Raw genomic sequence first — 23,856 nt, forward strand, 5'->3', positions numbered from 1 at the left:
TTGATTATTTCATGTATGTTTAAATAAACCTGTCATGAAAAATGACAGACACTGTGTATAAATGATTATATTTCAACAACGAATTGGATAAAAACTATTGTATAATTAGATTTAGAAGTTATTGCAAAAACTGCCTTATGTGAAGTTTACATGTTTGTGTACGATGTTATTTGAGTGTTGATTATTAGACCTAAAAATAAATAGCAACTGAATTTAGGCTAATAGTTTGGGCTCTGTTGTTAACCTTTAATATTAATGTGCAAGTAAGGGCTCCCTATATAGTTTACATCAATATCTTCAATAAACTTTTAGTTATAATTTAATTCATTTAAGGACAGATACTTTTTTTTCTTCAGTAAACCAATAAAAATAAATAAAAAGCCATTTTGTAAAACTGCTGTACCGAACCGTCAGTTTTGTGTACCGTTACACCCCTATTCTACAGTTAACATATGGGCTATGGCAGTCTTCGCTTTGATACACTATTATGTTGAAGGCCTACAGAGAAAGTAGTTGTATCTTTAAGCAGTTGCACTTGTTCTGAATGCACTTTCTTGTAGTCCTACAGAGAAAAATTTAAAATGCACTAGACCTAAATGCACTTTGTTTTTATGAGAGAACATTTAATTTTAAAACCTTTCTGTCGGCCTGTACATTATTATTTAATGTACAGATGAGTGGGGTCAAGTTAAACATTTTAGTTTGAATTTTATTTTATACTGTGCATTGTTGCAATGTGCTAAATAAATATTGGCATAATTTGTTATTGATTTATTCTTTGAAACTTTAATATTAATTTATGCAATTGCAATGCCTTGATTTTAGTAAAGTTAGTACACAGTCATAGCCATAAATGCAATGGTACTAATAATTGGCATAATTTCTTTCGGTGTTTCTGTTTTCTGTGTTCGGCCTTGGTTTCCTCTTTTTCGGTTTTGGCCAAGAATTTTCATTTCGGTGCATCCCTACTCAATATGGTATCGCGTTTATTGACTCACACCAGAAGCGCTCTCTCAGATCACCAATCCTGCAATCCCGTATTCCTCCATGAAAAAATCTGGTCACCCTACATGCTTGCCACCACGGTGCTAAGAATTGTTTTTAGCTCAGGTCACAAAAAGCTTGCCTTTTCTGGTTCATATATGCCTGAGTTTTATGTCAAAGTTTAATTATTTGGGATAGTACTTTGTTTAAATCTCTTATTTGAAGTATAAGCAAAAGTAATACCTCAAAGCTGAACACCTAAGCAAGCACCGCTAACTACATAAGCCTTTGCTCTCAGAGGAACCTCCACCAAGTCAATTTCATTGCATCTTCCCATTTAGCAATTATTTATGTTTCTCTTTCCCTCTTCTCGTCTGCTCCCCTTCAGCCTCCAGTGGTGAGTCACTGGTGGGAGGAAGAGAAGAGAGCAATCTTCCTCTTTAATCCCTCCTTTTCAGGGGGCGAAAAAGCTGCAATCGCTCCGGTTGAGAGGGATACCCTCGATCTCCAGTCACCAAGCCCCCGCGTGTGCGTTGCAACACTCATCAGGAACTTGCCTACGCACTTAAGCTCTCGAAATGTGCAGTGACAGAAGCATCAGTAAGACGATCAGATGGATCTGATGAAAGCCGGATGACAACACGAAATCCACAAAAATTTGCGGCACAGCTGCTTCTAGTTTAATAAATACAAAATAATAAATGTGAAGAACATCTTGTTTTTATATCGCAGGAAACACCAAGCTAAATTATGTGCAAAGATTTGAGCGGTGACTCGTGAATAGTCACTGCCTTGTCATGACCGAAACTTGCCAAGCAAGTCGAAGTTTCTGAATAAGTTTTGATATGCAAAATAGAATGGGGATGGGGAAAGACAATAAAGGAGAAAGGGATAAATATAGAAAGCTGGCCTTATCATGGAATAGCGGATGAAGGTTAACAGCAGTTTTAGAAGGTTGGAGATCATTAGAAGTACAAGAAACTAGCTAAACCATGCAAAGTACATGTTGGCGGCTCAGTAAATCACATTAAAGGTTATGTGTGTCATATTTGCCCCCATGTTAAAATACAAATGGCGTTAGACCTACATAGTATGGCAGACGATGGCGTTCAAGAAGCGTCTTTTTGAAAATGATTTTTGCAATTCTGTTTAGTGACACTAGTGCTGCAGAAATGATACTCTTCACCTTTAACTTACAACCAACAACCTCAGTATAAAAAAAGGCAACAAGCTGTCATTTCTCACCTGGCCATAGGGGGCGCTCTCTTCATCACATTCCCTCAGTTCAATGGCTTCATCATCATCATCATCATCATCTTCCTCCAAGTCACTTTCTGTGCTTTCTCCCTTCAACGGGACCAGACGTTCCGAAGGGGGTGTGGTCTCACCTGAGCTCTCTTTCTGTAGCCCCTCCCTTACATGATCAGCCCCCTCCCCTTGCTCATCTTGCATTTCTGTGGTTTCTGTAAGCTCCTCCTCCGTCTCCTCTGGGTGAGTGGGGGGCTGTCTTGGAAGCTCCGCCCCTTTGGAGAGGATCTGAACGAAGTTAAGCAATTTTTACTAAATAGTTCAAACCACATAAAGTGAAGATAGCTTGAATAATTGCTGGGCAGACATCAAACATACCATCAGAGCACCCTCTACCTTATTTAGCTGGTAGTGTTTCTGTTTCTCAAGGAAGTGCTGGTGCTGCTGTTGCATTACGAGGTGCTGCAGGGCCTGCGGTGTTTGCGGCAGGGGTGCTGACTGTGTGCGGCTCAACGGTCGGTGCCTAGGCAACTTATTCACTGTACGCATGCTGTTGGACACCCGCTCACCCGTTACCAGCGGAGACTGTCCGTACATGGGAACTGTGGGATAAAGAAATAAAGACTGAAAGTGTGAGCTATTACACATTTGATTGGACATTCTAGGAAGGTTACGAAGCGATGCAAACAATGTAGCTAAATGCCTTTACCAGTATTTCTCCAATATCAGTAGTTAGGGCAATGTTCATTGATTTTAATGTTACTGAGGTACTGTGACTTGACATTTATTTTTCGCACATAGTCCTCCTTGAGCAACCCACATGTATACACATAACTTAATTAATATTATCAACCATAATGTTAGCCATATTAGCAAGTCATCAAAATGACAAAGGGAAAAGAGGTAAAGCATGACTGTAGGACCTGAAAAAAGTACTTGAACTAGACTGTTCTAGCTGCACAAGCTCCATTTTGTATGCTGCATATTTCTGAAATGTGTCATCTCAAGGGATACTACAGTGGACATTAATATATTGTATCTTTCTATGTTCAGTTTACTCTTTCAGGTCAACTACTGGCAACTCGTGGCAGTTTGAAGAGTATTTATCGCCCCTTGAACACTGAGATTATGTTTTTACCCAAAGCAAATAACAGTGCATTCAAGGTTAGATGACTGTATTCTATAAGTTTTTTTTGTACCTGCGAGAAGTGCGCTCTGTTGACGAGCCTGCTCCAAGAGTAGGACGTGCTGTAGCAGCGAGGAATGGCTACTGTGGCTATTAGAGGCGGAAGGGGGCTCGGGATCATGGGGTGCCACGGTGGGAAGGCACGTCGGCAGGGACGATGTGCTGATGAACTTCCCTGTCAGTGCCCCACCTTGACGCAAACTCTGGATTGTCTGCCGCTCTGCCTCTTGCTGGGCACTGAGTTTCTGGGGAGCCTGGAGTAGAAAAGAAGAGAACAAGAATTTATTCTGCAGACTTGGAATATTGTTGGTTGGTTGGTAAACATATAAGGTTTTTTAAATTTAGCTATAGATAAAAACTCTAAAATGGATCCAGGGTTGACTGTTTCCTGAGTAATATTATTTCCTAATAGAAATTAAACAGAAGAATTTTATAAAATATGTTTAATAGATACTGAACTCTGGCATTAGGAGCATAGCAGTGGATCTTCAAATTATATTAAGAACTTGTCAGTGGTTCTGTCCTAATCGGCATTGTGTAATTTGATTTGATTGATTTTTAATGAACTTTTAGCAGGGTTAATTCCATACAGTTAGTTGTTCTTACACTGATCCCATTCATTTAGCCATTTTTTGGGAATGTTGAGCTGTGTCTTTCATTGCTTGAACCAAACCATAATAGGTTCGCTTCCATTCCAACTTCCCCCTACTGCTATATTTTGATATACTTTTGGGTCTGAAACCGCAGCAGTACACATGAATCAAATCCAAGACCACATTTTCAAGCAGAATAGGGTGAGGTTTGAGAGTGTGCATATGGCTCCTTTCACTTCAACCAAACTCTTGAGTCTAAACCAAAAGCTTACCTGTTTCTCACACACACACACACACACACACACACACACACACACACACACACACACACACACACACACACACACACACACACACACACACACACACACACACACACACACACACACACACACACACACACACACACACACACACACACACACACACACACACACACACACACACACACTCACACACTCACACACTCACACACTCACACACTCACACACACCATATGGCTCCATATGGCTACTTTCACTTCAACCAAACTCTTGAGTCTAAACCAAAAGCCCTAGTGTCAAAGCACCGTAATAATCTAGCAAGCCCAGTAGGGTTCAGCCTACACCACTTACTAACTCTGAATCACCTCAACTATCACAAAGCCACTAGGCTTCAACAGAGGACACTCACCGTGATGTGTGCATTGGCAGGCAGTCCCAGAGAGATGTTGGGCAGAGATGGAGAGGTGTAGAGGCTAAGTGGACTTGGTGTCCCATCCCCGGTCAATGACTGATGCAGAGAACGCAATTGCTGCCAAATGAGAAAAGGAGAGAAAGACATGAGTCCCACAGGACAAACAACAATACCTGTATTTCAGGATTTACACTTCAAACACCACAACTTTGAGGAAAGAAGCTATTTTATCTCAGGAAGGAATCCCAGACAAGAAGTCTTGGCATGCCTTCATCACTCAAAAGCATTCTCTTTTTTTGGGGGGGAATCCTTACTAAGTTTTATTTTTGACAGGGAGAGCAGCATGGGGAAATGGATTGTCTGTATTTGGGAATGGACAAGCACCACCCGAAGAAGACAACAGTTTTAGTTGGCATGTTCAGAAAATGGGCTAAGAAATGAGTAAAAAAATAATGGCACAACAAAAGAGAGCTAAGTGAAAAATATGGAGGTGCTTCTTAGTGCTGGTTATCCCATCATCCGACCCTAGACTTGGAGTGCAGCCATTTTTAAAAGCAAGTACAAAAACGAATGGATCTGCTTTACAAGACAACGTCTTATTCATCCCAAAAGATGCAATTTAAGCTTTCCATTATATTTTGTCTATTGAGCTACGTAGGGCAGGGTGATATGATACCTGATAGTTCACTGACAAGGTACTGTAAATATGCTTGACTATTAAAGGTGGGATATTTCTTTTTTTAAATAAATTAGCACCATGAGAGTACAGTTTGGGTGTACTTTAATGTATTTTAATGCATTAATGAAAGAGATTGCGTGTGTCAATTAGTCATACCGTCTCTTTATTAATTGTTAAGTTGTGCGTTGTATGTAGTTACTTCAAAAGAAGAAAAATATATGCTATAACTTTTGAGTTTCTAAGCTAATTTAGTGATAAATCACAGGACAGCTCGACAGTGAGTTTCTGCGCGCATGATGTGTGAGCTACTGTCTGTTTGAGTGTTCGTGTGTCACAATGCATCAGCACAGTAGCTCAATACAGTGTTACACATCTGATGGTCGAAAATCGCTTTAATGTCCAAACGGGCAAGCCTTAAAACACATACAATCGACAAAGTTTAGTGAATACAAAGTGATCATTGTCAGAGACACAACGTGGATCGGCTCTGTCACAGAAAACAGCTCGCGAGCACTGAAGTGCCGAGTTTTCTATATTGATGTTATTGAATGGTTTAAGATCATTTGAATGTTCAAACTGGCAAGCCTTTAAACACATACAATTGACACACTTTTGTGAGGACGCTGCGTGTGTTGACTCTGTGTTTGAGTTCGCCTCCGTGTTGCTCCTTCAATGCCACTGACTGGACGGGGCGGAGTCACGTGACTACACACGGTGTAGTATGTTTTTAAGGGTAAAGTATTAACAGGATTAAACAGTTGGTTAGAGGTTTTGAATTTCCGTTTCGATTGCTTTTCGATTAATTGTCCAGCCCCAGAGCATTCTAGCTCTGACTCAAAAGGTGGAGAGAGACAAAGTGGACATTCCGTGGCAAAGTGCCCTACCTGCAGCTGCGATGATGTCAGCATTCTATTCTCCTTCACATTTATCCATCACTTCTCTTGAGGCTGTACTGCTAGGCTACAGAGGCTCTTGAAAAATGATCTAAGACTATTTTTGCGGAGTGGTATGCAGCGTTTACATGTCGGACCGAGAAAATGAGGTGTTTCGTAAGTCATCTCCACTGGTGCATATTTGAAGGGATTTTCTTTTTTGCTGGTTGATGAGACTGACAAACTTTGTTTTTCTTTTCTCTTCGAAAAATTTCAGCACACCCCATCCTCCATCACATCACAGCAATAATGTAACATATTTAAAGATTCAATGCAAAGGGATGCTAAAATCAAATGTTTTCTATCATTAAGAAAACAGAGGTCACAGTCAATACTAGCAGAACCATTTTGTAAAAGCATGAATGTGATCAAACCTCTTTGGCAAACATGCAAAACAGCCCTTATTTAGACAGTACAATCAAAATTATTTAGCATAAATTAATTAATTATAAAAGCATAAACTACATTTAAACGTTATAAATGGTAATGTTTGCTTAAAAAAGATAGTTTTGCTTTGCATTTAATATACTGGTCATCCAAAATCAAACACAAACAAGCTCATTCAAATTCAGTGTTCCTCCCCTACAGCTTCAAGTCCTCTGTGGCATGTGCACACACAATTTCTCTGGCTCTCAAGGTTAAGGTGATGCTCAAGGCTAGCTGCTTAGCATGCATGGTTGACCCCAGGCAGCTTCCTGCTGTCCATCCAGAGCAGCTACGGCCATTCTAAAGCCTACAGATGCAACTTAATGCAAGGCTGACTTTCAGAACATGTGTTTTTTCAGAACATTACAATACCAATGTTAGCCCAAGCCATCACAAGTCTCTGTATGGTAGATTGTTTCCATAGAAACAGTGTCATTACCTAGGTGAAGTCAATTTATTGTGCTTTTTTCTCTCATCCCAAACCTATTGTGAACCAAGAGGAGTGCAAGAGTAGAAGAGAAGAAAACGTGTAAGGGGTAAGTCTATCACCTCAGCGTGGATGTTTGGGACTGATCCGCTGGAGCCATTCTCGGCAATGGCACAGTTAGAGCTGTTCGGAGAACTGGGACCCGAGCCAGGGGCACTGCTGCACATAGAGGACACTGAAACACACACAGATTTCGACAATCACATTTTAGCTGCATCGGTAGGAAATATAGCTGATGATTTCACAATATTTTGTGACTGATTGAACCTGTTTTAATGCATCAGCAGAATGTTAAACTGTTCCCTTCCTCCAAGCTATTTTATATTAACAGTACAGAAATCACACAATACCCATGTGTTCATTATTTATGTTTGAAAATCTTCACACTTATCATCTGACAGCAGAGGTCTGTTATTCACAGGCCATTTTAACACAACTGATATAACAGAATTACATCATCCATAATAAATAAACTCCCCGTTTTGAGAAGCTGAACGCACACCTATGCCAAACCTTTATATTTTATTAAATTTATATGAACGTTAATCATAATGTTTGATCTAAATCTGAATTGAAAACTAATAAACTAAATGGTGTAAAAATACATATAAATATGATAGAAATAATGAATAAATAATAAATAAAATAATTAAAATAAAGAATTGAATAATAGAAAGTAAACATTTATTCAATATAACATTTTACATATATTTAGTGGCCCCTATTCTATATTCTATATATATATAAAAATATATGGTAAAAATAAAAATCTAATAAATGTAGATAAGTTTCTTTTCTTTCCTTTTTTATGAAAATGTATATAGCTGCCTTTATATTTTAAGATGATGGATCGGTCAGATAGAGATCATCATATTTGGAGAGTCCTTATCTTACAAAAGTGAATGCCTTCCTCTCCCATTACCCATGAGGTTATGCAAACAGTTCTGTATTCTCACATATTGCTTACCTGAGATCTCAATTGCCCTTTTCTTGAAGGTGCTGATCACTGTACCATCTTTCCGTCTAAGCAATGGGCTGCTCCTCCTCTCAGCCACCTTCTGTTTTAACCGTGAACGTACCTTCAGATTGGGCTCAGAGGCTGAACGAGAGAGAGAAAGAAAAAAAGTTCAATCACTTTGAAAAGCAAAAGCACATCCGCGTGATTTGAGGTATCACGTATGTCCGTAGCACAAACGGTGCAAGATGAACTGTACAGAAAATTTGACTTATTATGCTTAGGGGCTTTTTTTATTATAGTGATGTTGTTAAATGAGTCCTACTAATGAGGCTTTGGATCTGTCGCTCTTGTGCATCAGGACCATGGACAGCAACTGTCCATCCCTCCCTGTTTCTCACACACACACACACACACACACACACACACACACACACACACACACACACACACACACACACACACACACACACACACACACACACACACACACACACACACACACACACACACACACACACACACACACACACACACACACACACACACACACACACACACACACACACACACACACACACACACACACACACACACACACACACACACACACACACACACACACACTCACACACACTCACACTCACACTCACACACACACTCACACACACACTCACAGAGCTGTAGATAAAAGTTATATTTACAGTGTGGCGATTTTATCTCTTGTTGATTCCGGAGATGACGGGCCAAATTAAACTAATTGAAGTAAAAAGGGATTTAAAACAGAAAAAAGAAAGGAATTGGGGCAATTATCCAAACACGCCGTGTGTAATGCGGCTTGACCGAGCCCTGTGTTTTTTCAGGGCCCGTTTGTGCGTCACAGCCACACTGGGCATATAGAGCAGAAAGGACTTTAGTGCCTAATGCTATCAGTGACTTTAGTATGGATTTAATTAGATTTAAAATAAAAGTGTGAGACGAGGAGGAGAGGACGTGATGGAAAGACACACACACACACAAACTGAGGGCAGGTTATGTAAGGAGATTGCTGTGGTGTTGCCATAACAGTGGTAATATGGAGTAAGCGCTTCGCCCACGGTAACAGACCCGTCTGCGATTACTTTATCAGCGTGCTGAAGTCCAAGCTAGAGGGCACGCGTGTGTGTGCGCGCGAGTGTCCTCCTATCCTCTGTATGGTATATGTGTGTCAGTTCTATTATAGAGAGCTTTATAAAGCAGCGTGGGTGTGACAGTTTAAAAGATAGCTGTGTGTAAAAAGCAGATAGCAGATGTGTGTGTGTGTGTGTGGGAACAAACTGTGTGGATCTGTGTGGGTGTTTTGGAGTATGGCTGGCGGCTATGAGAGTGAGCAGCAGATGACGGGTATGTGTGTGTACTCAGGTTATACTTCGAACACATCCTCACAAATATAGTCAAACAACATCCAAGACATTTGAGGTGGTCCTCTGTATTTTAAACTCTCAAAAACTGGCCAAATTGTGTTTAGCTTCAAATCTAATAATGCCAATAGGTTGTGTGAGGATTAGATTGTGAGGTAGGGTATAATAAATATCATTATTTTAGCATGAAATCCATTCCATCACTAATATAGCCTTTAAGGTGTGCGTTTATGTGTTGGTCCACTGTTCTGATGACTCATTATGACTCACACCTGCAGACTCCTCACTGAAGAGCCTTCAACCCTGCACACACACACACACACACACACCTCGCATCTCCTGTGATACCTCTAGACTGTTAAGGAGCACAAACTTCTCCACACAAAATCACTGGTGACTCCATAACAGCATCATTCATGCTCAAAAAGAAAATAATCATCTGACATTTACATACAAACACAGTAATGCTTTATAATGCAGCGCCAATGTCGCAGCTATTGCTCATTGGAACAATTAAAAAAATAAATAACTACATTTGCATTTCCCAGAGGAAATATGAGGGCTTGCAAGGCAGGATAGTGTTTATTGGAATATAATAAATAAGCTGACACCAACAGCTGAAGCGAGTGGGCCAGCATGACATAATTATTAGAAGTTACATTCTTACAGTCGATGGGAGATTTTCAAATATTAAACCGTATATACAGTACCGTTCAACTGTTTGAGGTCGGTAAGCTTTATTTTGTGTTTTTGAATTAAGTCTCTTATGTTCACCAAGGCTGCATTTATTAGATGACATATATTACAATTAAAAAAAAATTTTTTTAAAGAACTGCTTTACATGTTAATATATTTTTAAATGCAATTTATTCCTGTAATGTCAAAGCTGAATTTTCAGCATCATTACTCCAGTCTCCAGTGTCATATGATCCTTCAGATATCAATCTAATTTTTAAAAACTTTTCTTATTATCATCAATGTTGCCTAATATCTATGTAGAAACCATAATACATCTTTTGCAGGATTCTTCCATGAATGTTAAGTTTAAAAGAACAGCATTTGAAATATAATTTTTTTAGTAACATTACAAAAATCTTTAGTCACGTTTGATCAATTTCATGCATCCTTGCTGAATAAAAAAAAACAATCTGACCATACTGACCCCAAACTATTGAACAGTACTGTAAAAATTCTTGAAGCACACAGTTTATTTCTAGGGCTGGGTATCGATTTGCTAGATGTTCCAATTGATTAATCGATTCGATTCTCGATTACATTTTTGACATCGATTCTTGATTCGATTTTGGATTTCGATTCTCTATTCGATTTGATTCAATGAATATAGATTTAATACAAATCCTATATTTATAAAAAATTAATAGTGAACATAAGTTTACAAATGGTTAATTAATAAAAATAAATGAAGAGCCATAAAACCTGTATATTAAACACTTTTTATTTTAGGTACACTTGGGTACATTAAAACAGAACCCAACTCTATATTTCAAATGCATTCAATGAATAGAAACAGAATTTTGATGCAAGATGAAAAACTGATACTGAAAATTCAGTCAGAACAGTCGCATACCTTGATCAAACAGGATCAGGTTATTTTATGTTTAAGATAAAACAAACATAAAATCTCACAGCATTAGCTGTAACATGGAGGCTGCAAGCCTATGAATTTTGTTGTTTGTTCGGCTGTGGGGGTGTCTCGTCAAATGGCTCCGCAGATTTGTAGTATTACTACAGCATTTCACCTCAGAATTACAAATCAGGCATATAGCTTTGTTCTTGTCCACAGTGTGGACTTCCATTAAATAAAATGCTTCCATATCTCAGACTTTTCATGTAAAGGTGGTGTTAACGTTGAGAATGCACCTAAATCCGCCATTTTAAGCAATGAATGAATGACGGGCTCTCGGTTGTAACATCGCGCAAATTAAATAATATCTAGTGGATTAGAATAGTAATAAGATTAACGTAAATTTTATGTTCAATGTTTGCGGAAATAAATATGGAAAAAGCCTTTGAGAATCGATATTGAATCATCCAAATGAAAACTTTTTTTTTTTTTGCCCAGCCCTATTTATTTCATCCAAACACACACATATGCAAGAAGTCTACTTACCGGTCTTACGGAGAGGGAAGTCATCCTTGCCCTCATAGGACCCTAACAGTGGGGGGAGTTTGTAGGAGGGTGGTGTGCCCGGTGTGTTGCTCTGTGGAGGGGAGCTCTGCTCCAGGGACGTGTGGTGAGCCCCCCTGAAAACAAACACAGGCCATTACAAAAACTTCCAGCATAATGTGGCTCATGCTCAAAACTGCTTAAATGCATTGATTTTGATGCTCAAAAAAGCACTTTGAATTTGGCTTTACCAGCCTAGAATAAGGCTGAGCGATATGGACTAGCAAGGTTCCTCTCACCAGCACTTCTGGGGGAAGGAATGGTTGAGTCCACCGGGGCCGGGTTCCTTTTTGCTCAACAGGAACTCCTGTAGCTTCAGTTTGACCTCAGTACTGGCGATGGCACCTAAGAACAAGAGTCAAAGAACACAAGTGGTGTTGGATTGGAGGAGAATGATTTTGAATCAGTTTTTGACATTATTTTGAAACAAGCACGTTTCGTTCCTGTCTGCAAAAGTTACTATCATGGGTTTGCGGATAGCTGCCAGTGTGCCGCTATGCGGTTGCTAGTTCGTTCTAGGTAGTTGCTAGGGCGTTGCTATGCATTTGCTAGGGCGTTCTGAGGTTGCTAGCAAACCAACCAAATCAAAAGAACCCAAATCTATGAAGTCTGTGATATCGTAGCACAGGACAAATAACACACTTAAAGTTGGGGATTAGTTTAAGTAAATGGTTATGAATATGGCACATTATTGGTCGGTAAGATTTTTACAAATATTTTTTAAACTTATGCTCATAAAGGCTGTGTTTATTTAATCAGAAATACAGAAAAACAGTAATATTATAATTTGAAATAACTGTTTTCTATTTGAATATATTTTCAGCATCATTACTCCAGTCTTCAGTGTCACATGATCCTTCAGAAATCATTCTAATATGATGATTTGATGCTCAAGAAACGTATTATTCAAGAAACTTATACTCAAGAAATGTATTATTATTATCAATGCTGAAAACGGTTGGGCAGCTTTACATTTTTGTGGAAACCGTGATGAATTTTTTAAAGAATATATAGCAAGTTCAAAAGAACAGTATTTATTTGAAATTTATAAATCTTTTGTAACATTATAAATGAGTAAAGGAATTTATAATGTTACAAAAGATTTATAAATTTCAAATAAATACTGTTTAATCCCTTGTGGTCAATTTATTTTGTTCTTGCTAAATTAATGCATACATTTATTAAAATGTACTAAAAAAACGAACAAAAAAAACGTACTGACCGGTTTAAACTTTTGAACGGTATTCTATAATTGATCCAATACCAAAAACAAATAGTACAAAATATTAAGTGTAATTTTTAATTATTAATAAGTAAATTTTTTAATCATTATAAATGACATTTGTGCGCTTTCAGGCTAATTGTTAGCTTGGCAACATGCTAATCAAACTCCATTGAAATCAACTTTGAGAGGAGTCCCATGGATGCTGCACATAACTGGTGCCTATGTGTGCACTTATGAGGTTTCATCTGATGTTAGAATACTACGTAGGCAGCTCACTAGGTTTTGAAACAGAGCCAATATGTTAATTTTGTGGCTCAATAAATCCTAGAACTGCATTGTGTTGTTTTTAATGGTAAACAACCAAAGAGAAATAATAGAGCAATTTGTGCCTGCTGAGCCTAAAGTACTTTGAGGAATATCCATGACAATGCATAATTATAGCAGCAAACAGCGATAAACATTAGCTGCGTACTGCGCAAGGTGTTTACTCATTGAACTAAAAGGTGAAAACTGCATTTAAACTATTCCCATTTTGGAAATTAGCAGCAGAATAAGTAGCAGGAAATGGTGAGCGGTGACCGTGCCATGAAATGTGTTCGCTGTAGATCTATTGTATATAATTCATAGTTTTCAGTCACGTGACTGGCGCAGAGACCTGGAGGGCAAAACATCCATTGAACTGCAGCACAGGCTTGCCAATTTTCCATCTCAAAAGAAGAAAAACAAAAATATGTGAACAAAAGGCAAGGTTTTTGCTCTTGTGATCCATAAACAGCTCCTGCTGCAGTATCTTTCAATCACTAAAAACAGCGGGACATTCTAAAACGCTTAATGTAATGTGCCTTAATGTACTAAAACAGTGATATCAAAATATCAAATTCAGTACACACCTTATTGATGAGTCATACTATATACAGGCGAGCAGATATAGGAACGCAAGCGCTAAATGGTTACGGAAATGGTTTCTATGGAAAAATGCTTAACGAGAAACTGCGCATTGCGTTTGTTACTCTTACTCTAGAATATAGTGTGCATTATCCATAAGATATACTGAATTTGATATTTTAATATCACTGTCTCACTACATTAGTACATGAGTACAAACCTGGTAAAAATGACTGGCAGTCAATGGAGGAAAGCCTTGTTTTGCCCTCCAGGTGGGCGTTCCTATAAGGGTGTGACGTCACATGAAAACTATGAATAGATGGATTAATGGAGAGATGCATACTCTCTTTGCCCTTCTCTTTGTTCCGAAGCATGAGCAGTTGTTGCTCCAGTCTCTGCTTCTCCATCTCTTCGTGACGCTGCTGTTCCAACTTCCTCTTCTGCTCCAGCTCCTGCTGACGCTTTGCTGCAAGGATCTCTTGCTGCTGCTGTTCCGGAAGAAAATCAGAGTCAAGAACCAGAGCTCAAGGAGATGATATGTACGGAGAGGACAGCAAGGGTCATACCTTAAGATGTTCTTGTAGCTGCACTTCATGTTGGCGTGTCAAAACCTCGTGCTGCTTCTGGAACTCGGCGAACAGCAGCTGTTTCTGGAGCTCTTGCTGTTGTTTGAGTAAGAGCAGCTCGTGCTGAAGCTGTTTTTCTCTCAGCGCCGGGTCCACTGTGCTTAGTGCACTCAGACGCGGGTCTGTACGCAGGTCCACCGGCCCTCCACTGCCTCCGACCTGATCCCCTCCACCTCCCACCGGGCTCTGCATCCCAGATGGTAACAAAGTCTTCACATCCACGGCTGGAAAGAAAGCGATAAAGCAAACGAAAGAGTCACCTAACTGACATTAAATTAAGATAACCGGTTAAACCTAAAAGGTGAAGCTTCTGCACCAAATTTCTAATTTCTGCACCACAAATGGAACATAGATCGTTACCCAACAAATATATTTCTTAGTATGGCATCTTCTTCTAGATCAAATGTCTTCAAACACAACTAAAGGAGCTAATCAAGTTCAGGAAAATCATTCACAAGCTAAAGCAGGCTGGATATCAACTTTGCAGGCAGTGGGCCTCCAGGAGCAGGGTGAAAACTATGTTCTAGATCATTAAAACAGCCTTTATCTTTTTGTAGCAGTTTTAGCTACAAATAACAAAAAGTACAAATAAATAGTGGCTTTATAGAAATGTTTCACTTTTACACTGGATATGAAGTTGTGACTCAACCCAGTACCAATAGAAGATTTCTTTAAAATTCAACATTAAACATTTTTGGGGTCAGAAATATTTGAATTTTTTTAAAGAAAGTAATGCTTTAATTCAACAAGGATTCATGAAATGAATCACTAGACATGTATAATGTTACAAACTATTTCTATTGCAAATAAATGCTGTTCTTTTGAACATTCAAAAAATATTGTAAAATACAGTAACTCTTTTCAACGCATCAATGCAACGCATTTCAATGGCATCATATTAGAATGATTTCTGTAGGATCTGTGACACTGAAGACTAGGGTATTTACCAATATTACTATTTTTACTGTATTTTGATAAAATAAATACAGCCTTGGAGATTTCTTAAGAAACACACACAAAAATACCTTATATACCCTATAATACATTATCTCAAACTTTTGAATGGTTGTGTGTGCGTGTGTGTATATATATATATACATACATACACACACGCACACACACAACTACCTCTTGCATTTTTATCTTATAATGGGTCACTTCTGTCTGGGTTTGTTAAGTCCCCCCTTATATTTGGCATCTAGGGGTAATGGTACACAACACATTTTAAAATTAAAATGTTTTTTTTATTTTTATTAAGATGCTTTGCTCTATTAAGGAAATGTAATGTGTGCAATTAGCAAACACGCAGAGACAAAACTGAATCTGAACTTGCTTTTAGTAAGAAAAATAATTAAATGTATCAAAACACCCAATAATACACTAAACAGAATCAAATATACATCCAAAACAAATAAATATCTATGTAATATCTACCAACCCTCCCAAAACAATACTTGACGTAACAGGGTTCAAACTAGTTCCCTTAACCTCTATGCCAGTAGCACTCAAAATAGCATGTTGACACATAAACATACAATTTGTTAAGAGCACACAGTGACATAAGGAAAGGTCATGAGTGCATTTGCAATTGAGAGGGTACTGGTGGTTCATGTATGATGTGTCTGCCCATGTTACCGTAATCAGGTGTAATCAAGCTCAAATGTCGACAGGCTAGTTGACGCTGCCGTCTTTTGTATCACTAGCCAGTTAAGAATATGTCCAACTGAACTCGCACCAGTTTCATCCAGGAATTGCAGCACAGAAAAATACAAAAATTGTCAAATCAAATGTAAAAGGGCAACAGCTTCCTTTTATGTCATTAGGAAAAAGTAACAGCCATGACCTTCCTTATGGTAGGGCACTGTCCTGGTAAAGAGATCATGCGGTTATATAACCTAGAGGGGAAACCAAGGTGATGCCCCAAGGCTTGTCCTAAAAAGCAGCCCAACCATTCACTTTATCTCCATCTCTGATATTTCCAATAGTACCACTACCCGAGCAAACTGAGCTTCTCAGCAAAAGTTTTTGGCACAACTGATGTACATCTGATGTACCTCTTTTTATTTTCACTGCAGCAAGGTGGCATTAATGAGTTGCCGTGGGGATAGCGATGTGTTTCCAGGTTCTTGTGCAATTTAGCCTATGCTCTCTACTAAGGCATTCAGTCAGAGAAACAAAGTGCTCCAATTAAAGGTGACCAGGTCATAGCAGCTTACAAACATTAGTCTGATTAAAAGTAATCAACTTCAAAAGTGTTGGGGAACAAAAGGAATTGAACTTGCCAGGTTTAAGGTTTCCAGTGGCATATTACAATTTGCAGATTATACTAGACATGAGAAGTATTACTCAACAAATACAGAGTAATACCGAGTAATGCATTTACAAATATTCAGCAGTACATTTTTTCAGGATTCTTTAATGAATAAAAAGTTCAAAAGAACCGCTTTTATTTAAAATAGAAGCCTATTGTAACATAAATGTCTTTAGCGTCACTTTTGGTTAATGCATCCTTGCTGAATAATAGTATTAATTTCCACCAAAAAAAAAGTACCGGTACTTTGTTACAAGTCAATACAAAAATAAGAAAAAAATTCATTGTGGTGCCTGTACTGAAATTTTGGTATTGCATTCGTGTTGCTCATATAGTAGAGCATGGCACAAGCAACAAAGCCATAGGTTCGAAAAATATATAAGTTCAATGTAATTTAGCCACTTTGGATAAAATAATTTCACAAATGAATAAATGTAAATGCAGTGAGACTGCCCTAGTTAACATCTAGGATAATTCATTATCTTCAAGGGTGGCATCGCCATCAAATGTATTACTTTTTTTTTTTAAATAAATGAAAAAATAACCAATTTTGTGCAAAAGTAACACAAAAAGCATGCATACTTCACACTAGAAATACTACCACCTGGGCATGTCTGGCATACTTTTTTCATAAAAGTATGACTTGCGATGGGCTAATTTAAATCTTGCATACTATTTAGGATAGATTTTTGGTGAATTGGGTAGCCAAACATTAAATTTTTCCAATTGTCACTGAAGCACTTTAAATCCTTGCCTTGCTGTACACTAATCAACCAAGTTTTTAATGCTGAAAATTGGCACATCACTTAATTGAAGTAGGTAGTATGAAGTATGAAGCTATAGAGTCTTCGTAGTGTCCTTGAGTCTGCAGGGACCTGAAGTATGAGGTAGGACACCACTACGCGGGGGCCACTCACAGCTGAGAACACATTAACTCGTATGTCACTCAGCCTTTACCGTCGCCCGGGTTGCCCTCCCAGCACCGGCTAAAGTTTACCAACATGCTAATGATCCGGTTTCTTTGCTGGATGCCTGGCGGAAGCGTTCGGCTTACATGAAAATCAGATTACTCCCCCTTCATCAGTCAGGGGCTAAATATAGCTTTCCGCGCGCCCTCGGGCTGACTGACTATGTCAAGCCTTTGACGTCAGAGCATGGCCAACCGAGGTCGCCAAGGGTACCCGCTACTGTTACTGACCAGATGAGCTTTGCATAGATTTCCCTAGTTATCTTTGAGGAGAAGAACAGGTATGATTCCAATTTATGAAGTTCAGCCTAGTTTGCAACAAATGGCCCAAAACCTTAGTTAGTCAAGCAGCCTGTGCAAAAATAGCGATGATTATGGGTGAATTCCATGTTAAAAGACTGGGAATTGTGAAATAATAATGAGGCAATAAATTATAGATAGTCTGTTGCATTGTCTTCATGGGCTGCATACAAAAACAAACATACTGTGGGAAACACTGTAGTCTGACGCACAAAAAAAAAAGACTAAGACTAGAGATGTGCGAGAATAGTAAACCAGTCGACTAAACGATACTGTTGCTGCTAGTCAACATTAAACCTTGACATGCTGACTTTTGTTGACTAACTTTTATTTGAGGAATTCTCTTCATAATAGGCTGTTATTGGTCCTGCACAATCAATGATCACAAGGCAACGCAAGGCAGGCACATCGCATGTATATGACCTATTTTTCAGCAGCATTCTTATGTTTTTCACAGTTTGATCCATAAATAAATTAGGCTATTTAATTCGTTTTTTGACTCTTGAGGGGGGGGGGGGGGGGGGGGGGGGGGGGGGCAACACAGACAGTTTCAGCCAATCTCATGTTAATCTTGAGTACCTGTAGAGTAGTATTGCATCCTTCATATCTCAAAAAAGTTTTTAGTTTTATTAGATTTCTAAAAGACAGATAAGCTGTACCGACTCTTTTCAAAGCGTCAGCGTCTCCCATAACCAGAACAAAGCACTTTGATGGATGCACATGCTTATCTGGGAGAAGTGCCCATACAAAGAATTCCACCCATTTTGAGGTAATACATGGCCATACTAGAAAAAAACTTTCCGAAACTAGTTAGAATCCGGAAAGAGTGATTGTGGCATGCATCCAACTCATTTTTTGAAAATTTGGCCATGTTTAGCACGAGATTTCAACTCTTTAACAGTGTAAATAAGTCTGAATGCATGAAATAGCATTAGACCCCCCGTTTAAATGTTAATGAAATTAGTCATGTCACACATAGACTCACAAGTTAGCGATTTGAGTTAGTCTAACAAATGTAATGGTATTCTCGCTCGCTACACTGTAAACCCTAAAGCCTTACTTTCGCCTGGCTCCGCAGCACGAGCCTCCTGCTGACTGTGCGCGCTCCTTCCCAAACAGACGAGGCGTTTATACTCGTCGCGCTAGCCGTTGTGCTATTCTTTGAAACGACAGAGGGCGACTCGGAGTAATTGTTCTATAAACCATCAGGAAAAAGCATCGAGACAAAGTGGGCTAACGTACACAGGTGATGATTTTTATTTTAGTACACTTCACTGAAAACACACCACAAAAGGATTGTGTAAAACTCAATAAACCTTGATATTACTTGTGACATGAGAACAAAATACATGCACACATGTATAAAACTAAATTAACGATCTCTTAAATATTTCCTTATTTCACTTAACATTTTCATTTAGTTTTTGATTAAACATGGATCTTTATTTAAAAGGGCTTATTTCTGCTTTTGTAGGCTCATTTTGTAAATATAAGCACCTAATTTGTATGTGCAAACTGGGTGCCGGTGTGATGAGACGTCATTCTCGGCTAGATTCGCCTACAACTCGTTCATCTTCGGATGCGGAGTTGTTACAAACAATGCACTGCACACCACCAGGCGAAATGGGGTCTTGCGCACCCAACGCGCACGACCGCCCACTCCGTGTTGACGTCATTTTTGCCGCGCGCACCCTCGCGCTCTTGCGGACACGTCGAGTATAAACAAGGCTTAACGCTCAAAATAATTAATTGGTTTGAGTAGAGCCAACTCAAATGAAACAAATTAGCTCAATCAAAAGAATTTTTGAGTATTTAGAATTTTCTTTTTCTTTTGAGTTCACAAAAATGACACATTTTAAGTAATCTGAATGGTTTCATTGTTTTGAGTTTTATGAACTTGTCTCTTTTAATTTAGACAAACTTCAATTTAACTAAAACTAGGCTGGGATTTCTATTTCCCATGTTTTGTCATGACGCTCAAAAGGGACAGTAAATGCTTAAAGCAAGCGAAGTTTCCACTACTAAAAATGTTGATAGTTGATAGTTTTAATTTAAATGTATGAATTGGCTTACTCAACTATTTGAAGTTAAGAGCAATTAAAATGTAAAAGTACAAAATAAAAATCTGCAAGTTATGCTTACTTAAACTTTACATTTTTAATTTTTAAGTTAAAAAATGTATGTAACCGATTGCCTTTATTTTTTTTGAGTTTTGCCAAATTATTTGTAAAAATATTGCCTTTTGTATCTTTTATTCAAATATATTTCTTGTCATTTTTTGCTGATAGTTCCAGAGTGTACACAAGCAAATGATAGTTGTAAAATATCAGCTACAAAATAATCCTGACGAATGAACATTTTCTAAATATGTAATGGAATTAAAATGAAGCTCTATTAATATTGGTATTTGGTTACAGCCATTAAATGTTTTGTTAACATGTTTTTTCACAGTCTACCGTGTTCGCAGCAGCACCACAGATAAGTAATCTGTCCAAACAAAACATCTATGTGACAGACTCCCACATCCCTACGGAAAACTCCTTTGAGGTGATAATTAGCAAGCACAGGGACTATTAAAGACAGCCTTCCTATCAACACTTTCCTGTCCAACAAAAGACAACGGCAATTCCGTCACGGCTAATGTCTATCCTTTTTCAAACTTCTCATCCATTTGAAATATCACCCGCCCCCAAATTGGTAGTTACTCATCAAGGACCTGTTTTTAAGTGGAAAGGAAGAGATGAAAAACGCATGAAGGACAAAAATAGAAAAAGGGGAGGTACACTGGGATTGGAGTCATTGAGGAAGTCCTCAGTGTGGAGGTTGGGCAGACTGAGGGGGTTTCCAGGCAATTTCCCTCAGAGAGCTCTGACCAAAGTGGAGTCTCGACTGATTACTGTAGCGCCCACACATAGCACATATACACAAACTTGCAGACTGAAACAGAATCAAACATGAATGTTTTGTACTGTAAAAGACGATATAATGCAAAGTTATTCAAGACGCAAAACGAGTTAATAAGACTTTTAGAGGAGAAATAAACTTAATTTCAAGATATATTATAAAAATCTTAATATGAAAATCTGCTTCTCGAGTAAATGTAGCATTTTAAATGATGTTTAGGTACTTTTATTGTAAAGCAACACAAAAACAGTAGGGCAAATCTGGATAATGACAAATGACTGATTTTCTCTAAATAAATGTAAAAAAAAACACTATATACTAAAATGAATTGCTTAAAATGCAACACAAGTGAATTTAGGCATCATACGTAATGTACAGTATGAACAATTTATTTTAATTTCAAAATTTGTTGAATACTACATTTTATTGAATTATTAGCATTTTTAAAGATTACCTTTGAGTGTCAATTAAATATACAATATTGACCAATACGATAAAAAAAAAAAAGTTAATTTCAGCTGAAATGGTACCAATATAGTAGTTTTGCACATGTACATGTACACCAACATATGCACATCTTTCCATGTTGTTAATTTTTTTTCTGGTTATGTATAAATGAGGAAAATGGTGATCTAGTCCCAAGGGGAAGGCCTTAAAAAGCAAAAAAACATTTCTGCTGAGGCACTTACGATGTATTAAAAAAGAGGTAAGAGCATTGTAACCTGACAGGATGAAAATAGAAGAGTGAGATAGAGAGAGGTACCTCCTCATTAAAAATAAAAGAAGGTGTTGCATAAGCCATGGGTGAGGTTGGCTGAGCGAGACAGAAGGGGAAAGGAACGAGAGACGACAGAGTAAAACTGGGTGATTTTATTTGGATAAAAAGCCAAGGAGGACTAATCAATAGAGTGCCTGGAAGAGGGCCAGAGAATGCTTGAGTAGCCAGATTTACCTTTCATCAGATTAAATCGTACTCCATGGATTACGCTAATCGCCTGGTGGAAGGGCTAGAAATAGCTTCCTCTCACTCTGTGTCACTGGTGTTAGAGCATGGTGCCAGTGTGTGTGTGTGTGTGTGTGTGTGTGTGTGTGTGTGTGTGTGTGTGTGTATATATATGTGTGTTTATCAACACTTGATTCCCTTATGCAGCAGTTAGCTTAGTTTGTTTATAAGCAGTTAAGCAATTTGTTAAATCACAATTCCCAGCTCAGTCAGGTTTGAATTTGACAATAAGACTAGAGCACACAGGATTGTTTTTCAATCGTAACACCCTAGAACAGGGGTATTAAGTTCCAAGTCTTTATATTTCCTTCCCAGCGGAGCTCCAGAAAATACTTTTTTGGAATAGTACATTAACATCGGGGCAGCCGTAGTGCATTTTAAAATAAAAAAATTCTAAACACAGCTTGTCGTCGCTTAAAATTTACACAGTGCACCTTTAATAATGCTAAATGAATGGGGAAAAAACAAAACGTCTAAAAGGTGTCACGCGTCACACACCTGGTTTAGTTAAAACAGTTGGAGGCATCTGTATGACAGCTGAAAATAATTGTATTTGCTGCATTCTTGCCTGCTGCAAAAGTATATATTTTGCTGCTTACCGTGTTTTTGCTACTGTTGTTAAAATAACCACATCAACCGCAGCTCTTCATGTGGCGCTTTACGTCTTAGTGGTGGAGAGAAGCAACGCGCACAAAGTGGAAAGGGCTTGAATGAAGCGTGTTTGGCTCTAGATAAAAATATTAAAATATTGTTAGTGTAGTGCCGAAAGATCCTTAACGTAAACAACCCTGAGCACTTTTCTGTTGTTTTGAAGCGCTGCTTACTTTGATCTGTAGAAACGGTAAAATTTTGCAATTATGTCCTGCAGTCCAGATGGAACCAAGCCGGGGTCCGGAAATGGACCATGGTCTGCTATTTGAATACCACAGCCCGAGAATGAACGTGAATGGTGTGACATGTCAAAAAAAAAAAAAGGCTACATTATAATCAATGAATCTACATTGGAAGCGGTAGAAACCACAAATACTGAATGAAATTAATCTAAAGATGGTAGCCTAGAAATCTAGACGCACCCTAGCGGCAGCAAATCTTTGGCTTGCGAGCTGGAAAAACCAAACTCTGGTCAGACCAATCACATCGTGTGTAGAGTCGGTGGGCGGGCTTAACATAATGATGGCAGAGTTGCCGTGGTCCCGTGTGCTACTTGCAAACAAAGAAGCTGTCGAACAGCTGTCTTTCGAATCGGCTTTGGCCGCGACTCTGGAAGACGAAGCTTTTCTTTGAGAAAAGAACAAAGAACGGCACGGAAGTCATTCTTAAGAAAGGAAGATGTGTTCTCTTTTTAATCTATCAACTAGCTCCGCTTCACCTTCTTTGTTGATCTGGTTGGTTTGTATGCTATCCTATTGCGTGCAGAGGGAATTTGAAAGACAACCGTTTATCATGCCCCTCTGATTGAGCCCTGCCAATGGTGTGATCCCAGACCCAACATCTTGATGTGGGTCTGGCTTGACAGGCTATAGAGATGGTACATTTATTTTAAAATTGTATTTACAAATATACAAAGTTCTGCAGACAAAAGCTTTCTCTCAATCTGTCCATCCTCATTTCCAGCTTTGAGCTGCCTATTTCCTCTAAACATTTTCCAGCACCTTCATACACAGCTCTGTACTTCCACAACCACATAACACAATCATAGAGAGACCCAAGCTTGCAATAGTTGGCCCATGGGAAGATATTTATCACCATACAGAATTCTCTTTTGTCCAAAAAAAAAAAAAGAAAAAAAGAAATGTTCATAAGAAACCATGCTGCCTTTCCCCTTCATGTAAGTATTGAAATAGCTGCCCCATTTCCACCATAGCAGGGGGTCTTTCCTGGC

At 38.5% G+C, this 23,856-nt stretch overlaps 1 protein-coding gene across 4 annotated transcripts in view; it reads right to left on the reverse strand.

Annotated features, from left to right (window-relative positions):
- The window catches only part of hdac5 (histone deacetylase 5), an 82,921-nt gene that overhangs the window by 12,873 nt on the left and 46,192 nt on the right, over window positions 1–23,856 (reverse strand). Inside the window, exons 3-12 of one of the 4 annotated variants that reach the window (XM_079826616.1) lie at window positions 14,430–14,713; window positions 14,207–14,351; window positions 11,993–12,098; window positions 11,697–11,830; window positions 8,178–8,309; window positions 7,273–7,385; window positions 4,684–4,803; window positions 3,432–3,672; window positions 2,629–2,834; window positions 2,230–2,520 (exon numbers count right to left, since the gene is read on the reverse strand). In XM_079826616.1, coding sequence (XP_079682742.1) covers window positions 2,230–2,520; window positions 2,629–2,834; window positions 3,432–3,672; window positions 4,684–4,803; window positions 7,273–7,385; window positions 8,178–8,309; window positions 11,697–11,830; window positions 11,993–12,098; window positions 14,207–14,351; window positions 14,430–14,713 — 1,772 coding nt within the window. Of the gene's footprint in view, window positions 1–2,229; window positions 2,521–2,610; window positions 2,835–3,431; window positions 3,673–4,683; window positions 4,804–7,272; window positions 7,386–8,177; window positions 8,310–11,696; window positions 11,831–11,992; window positions 12,099–14,083; window positions 14,352–14,429; window positions 14,714–23,856 lie in introns of all 4 variants that reach the window. The other 3 variants (XM_079826614.1, XM_079826615.1, XM_079826613.1) reach the window with 3 other exon arrangements.

The sequence above is a fragment of the Gobio gobio genome (assembly GCF_949357685.1).
Source record: "Gobio gobio genome assembly, chromosome: 1".
NCBI lineage: Eukaryota > Metazoa > Chordata > Actinopteri > Cypriniformes > Gobionidae > Gobio > Gobio gobio.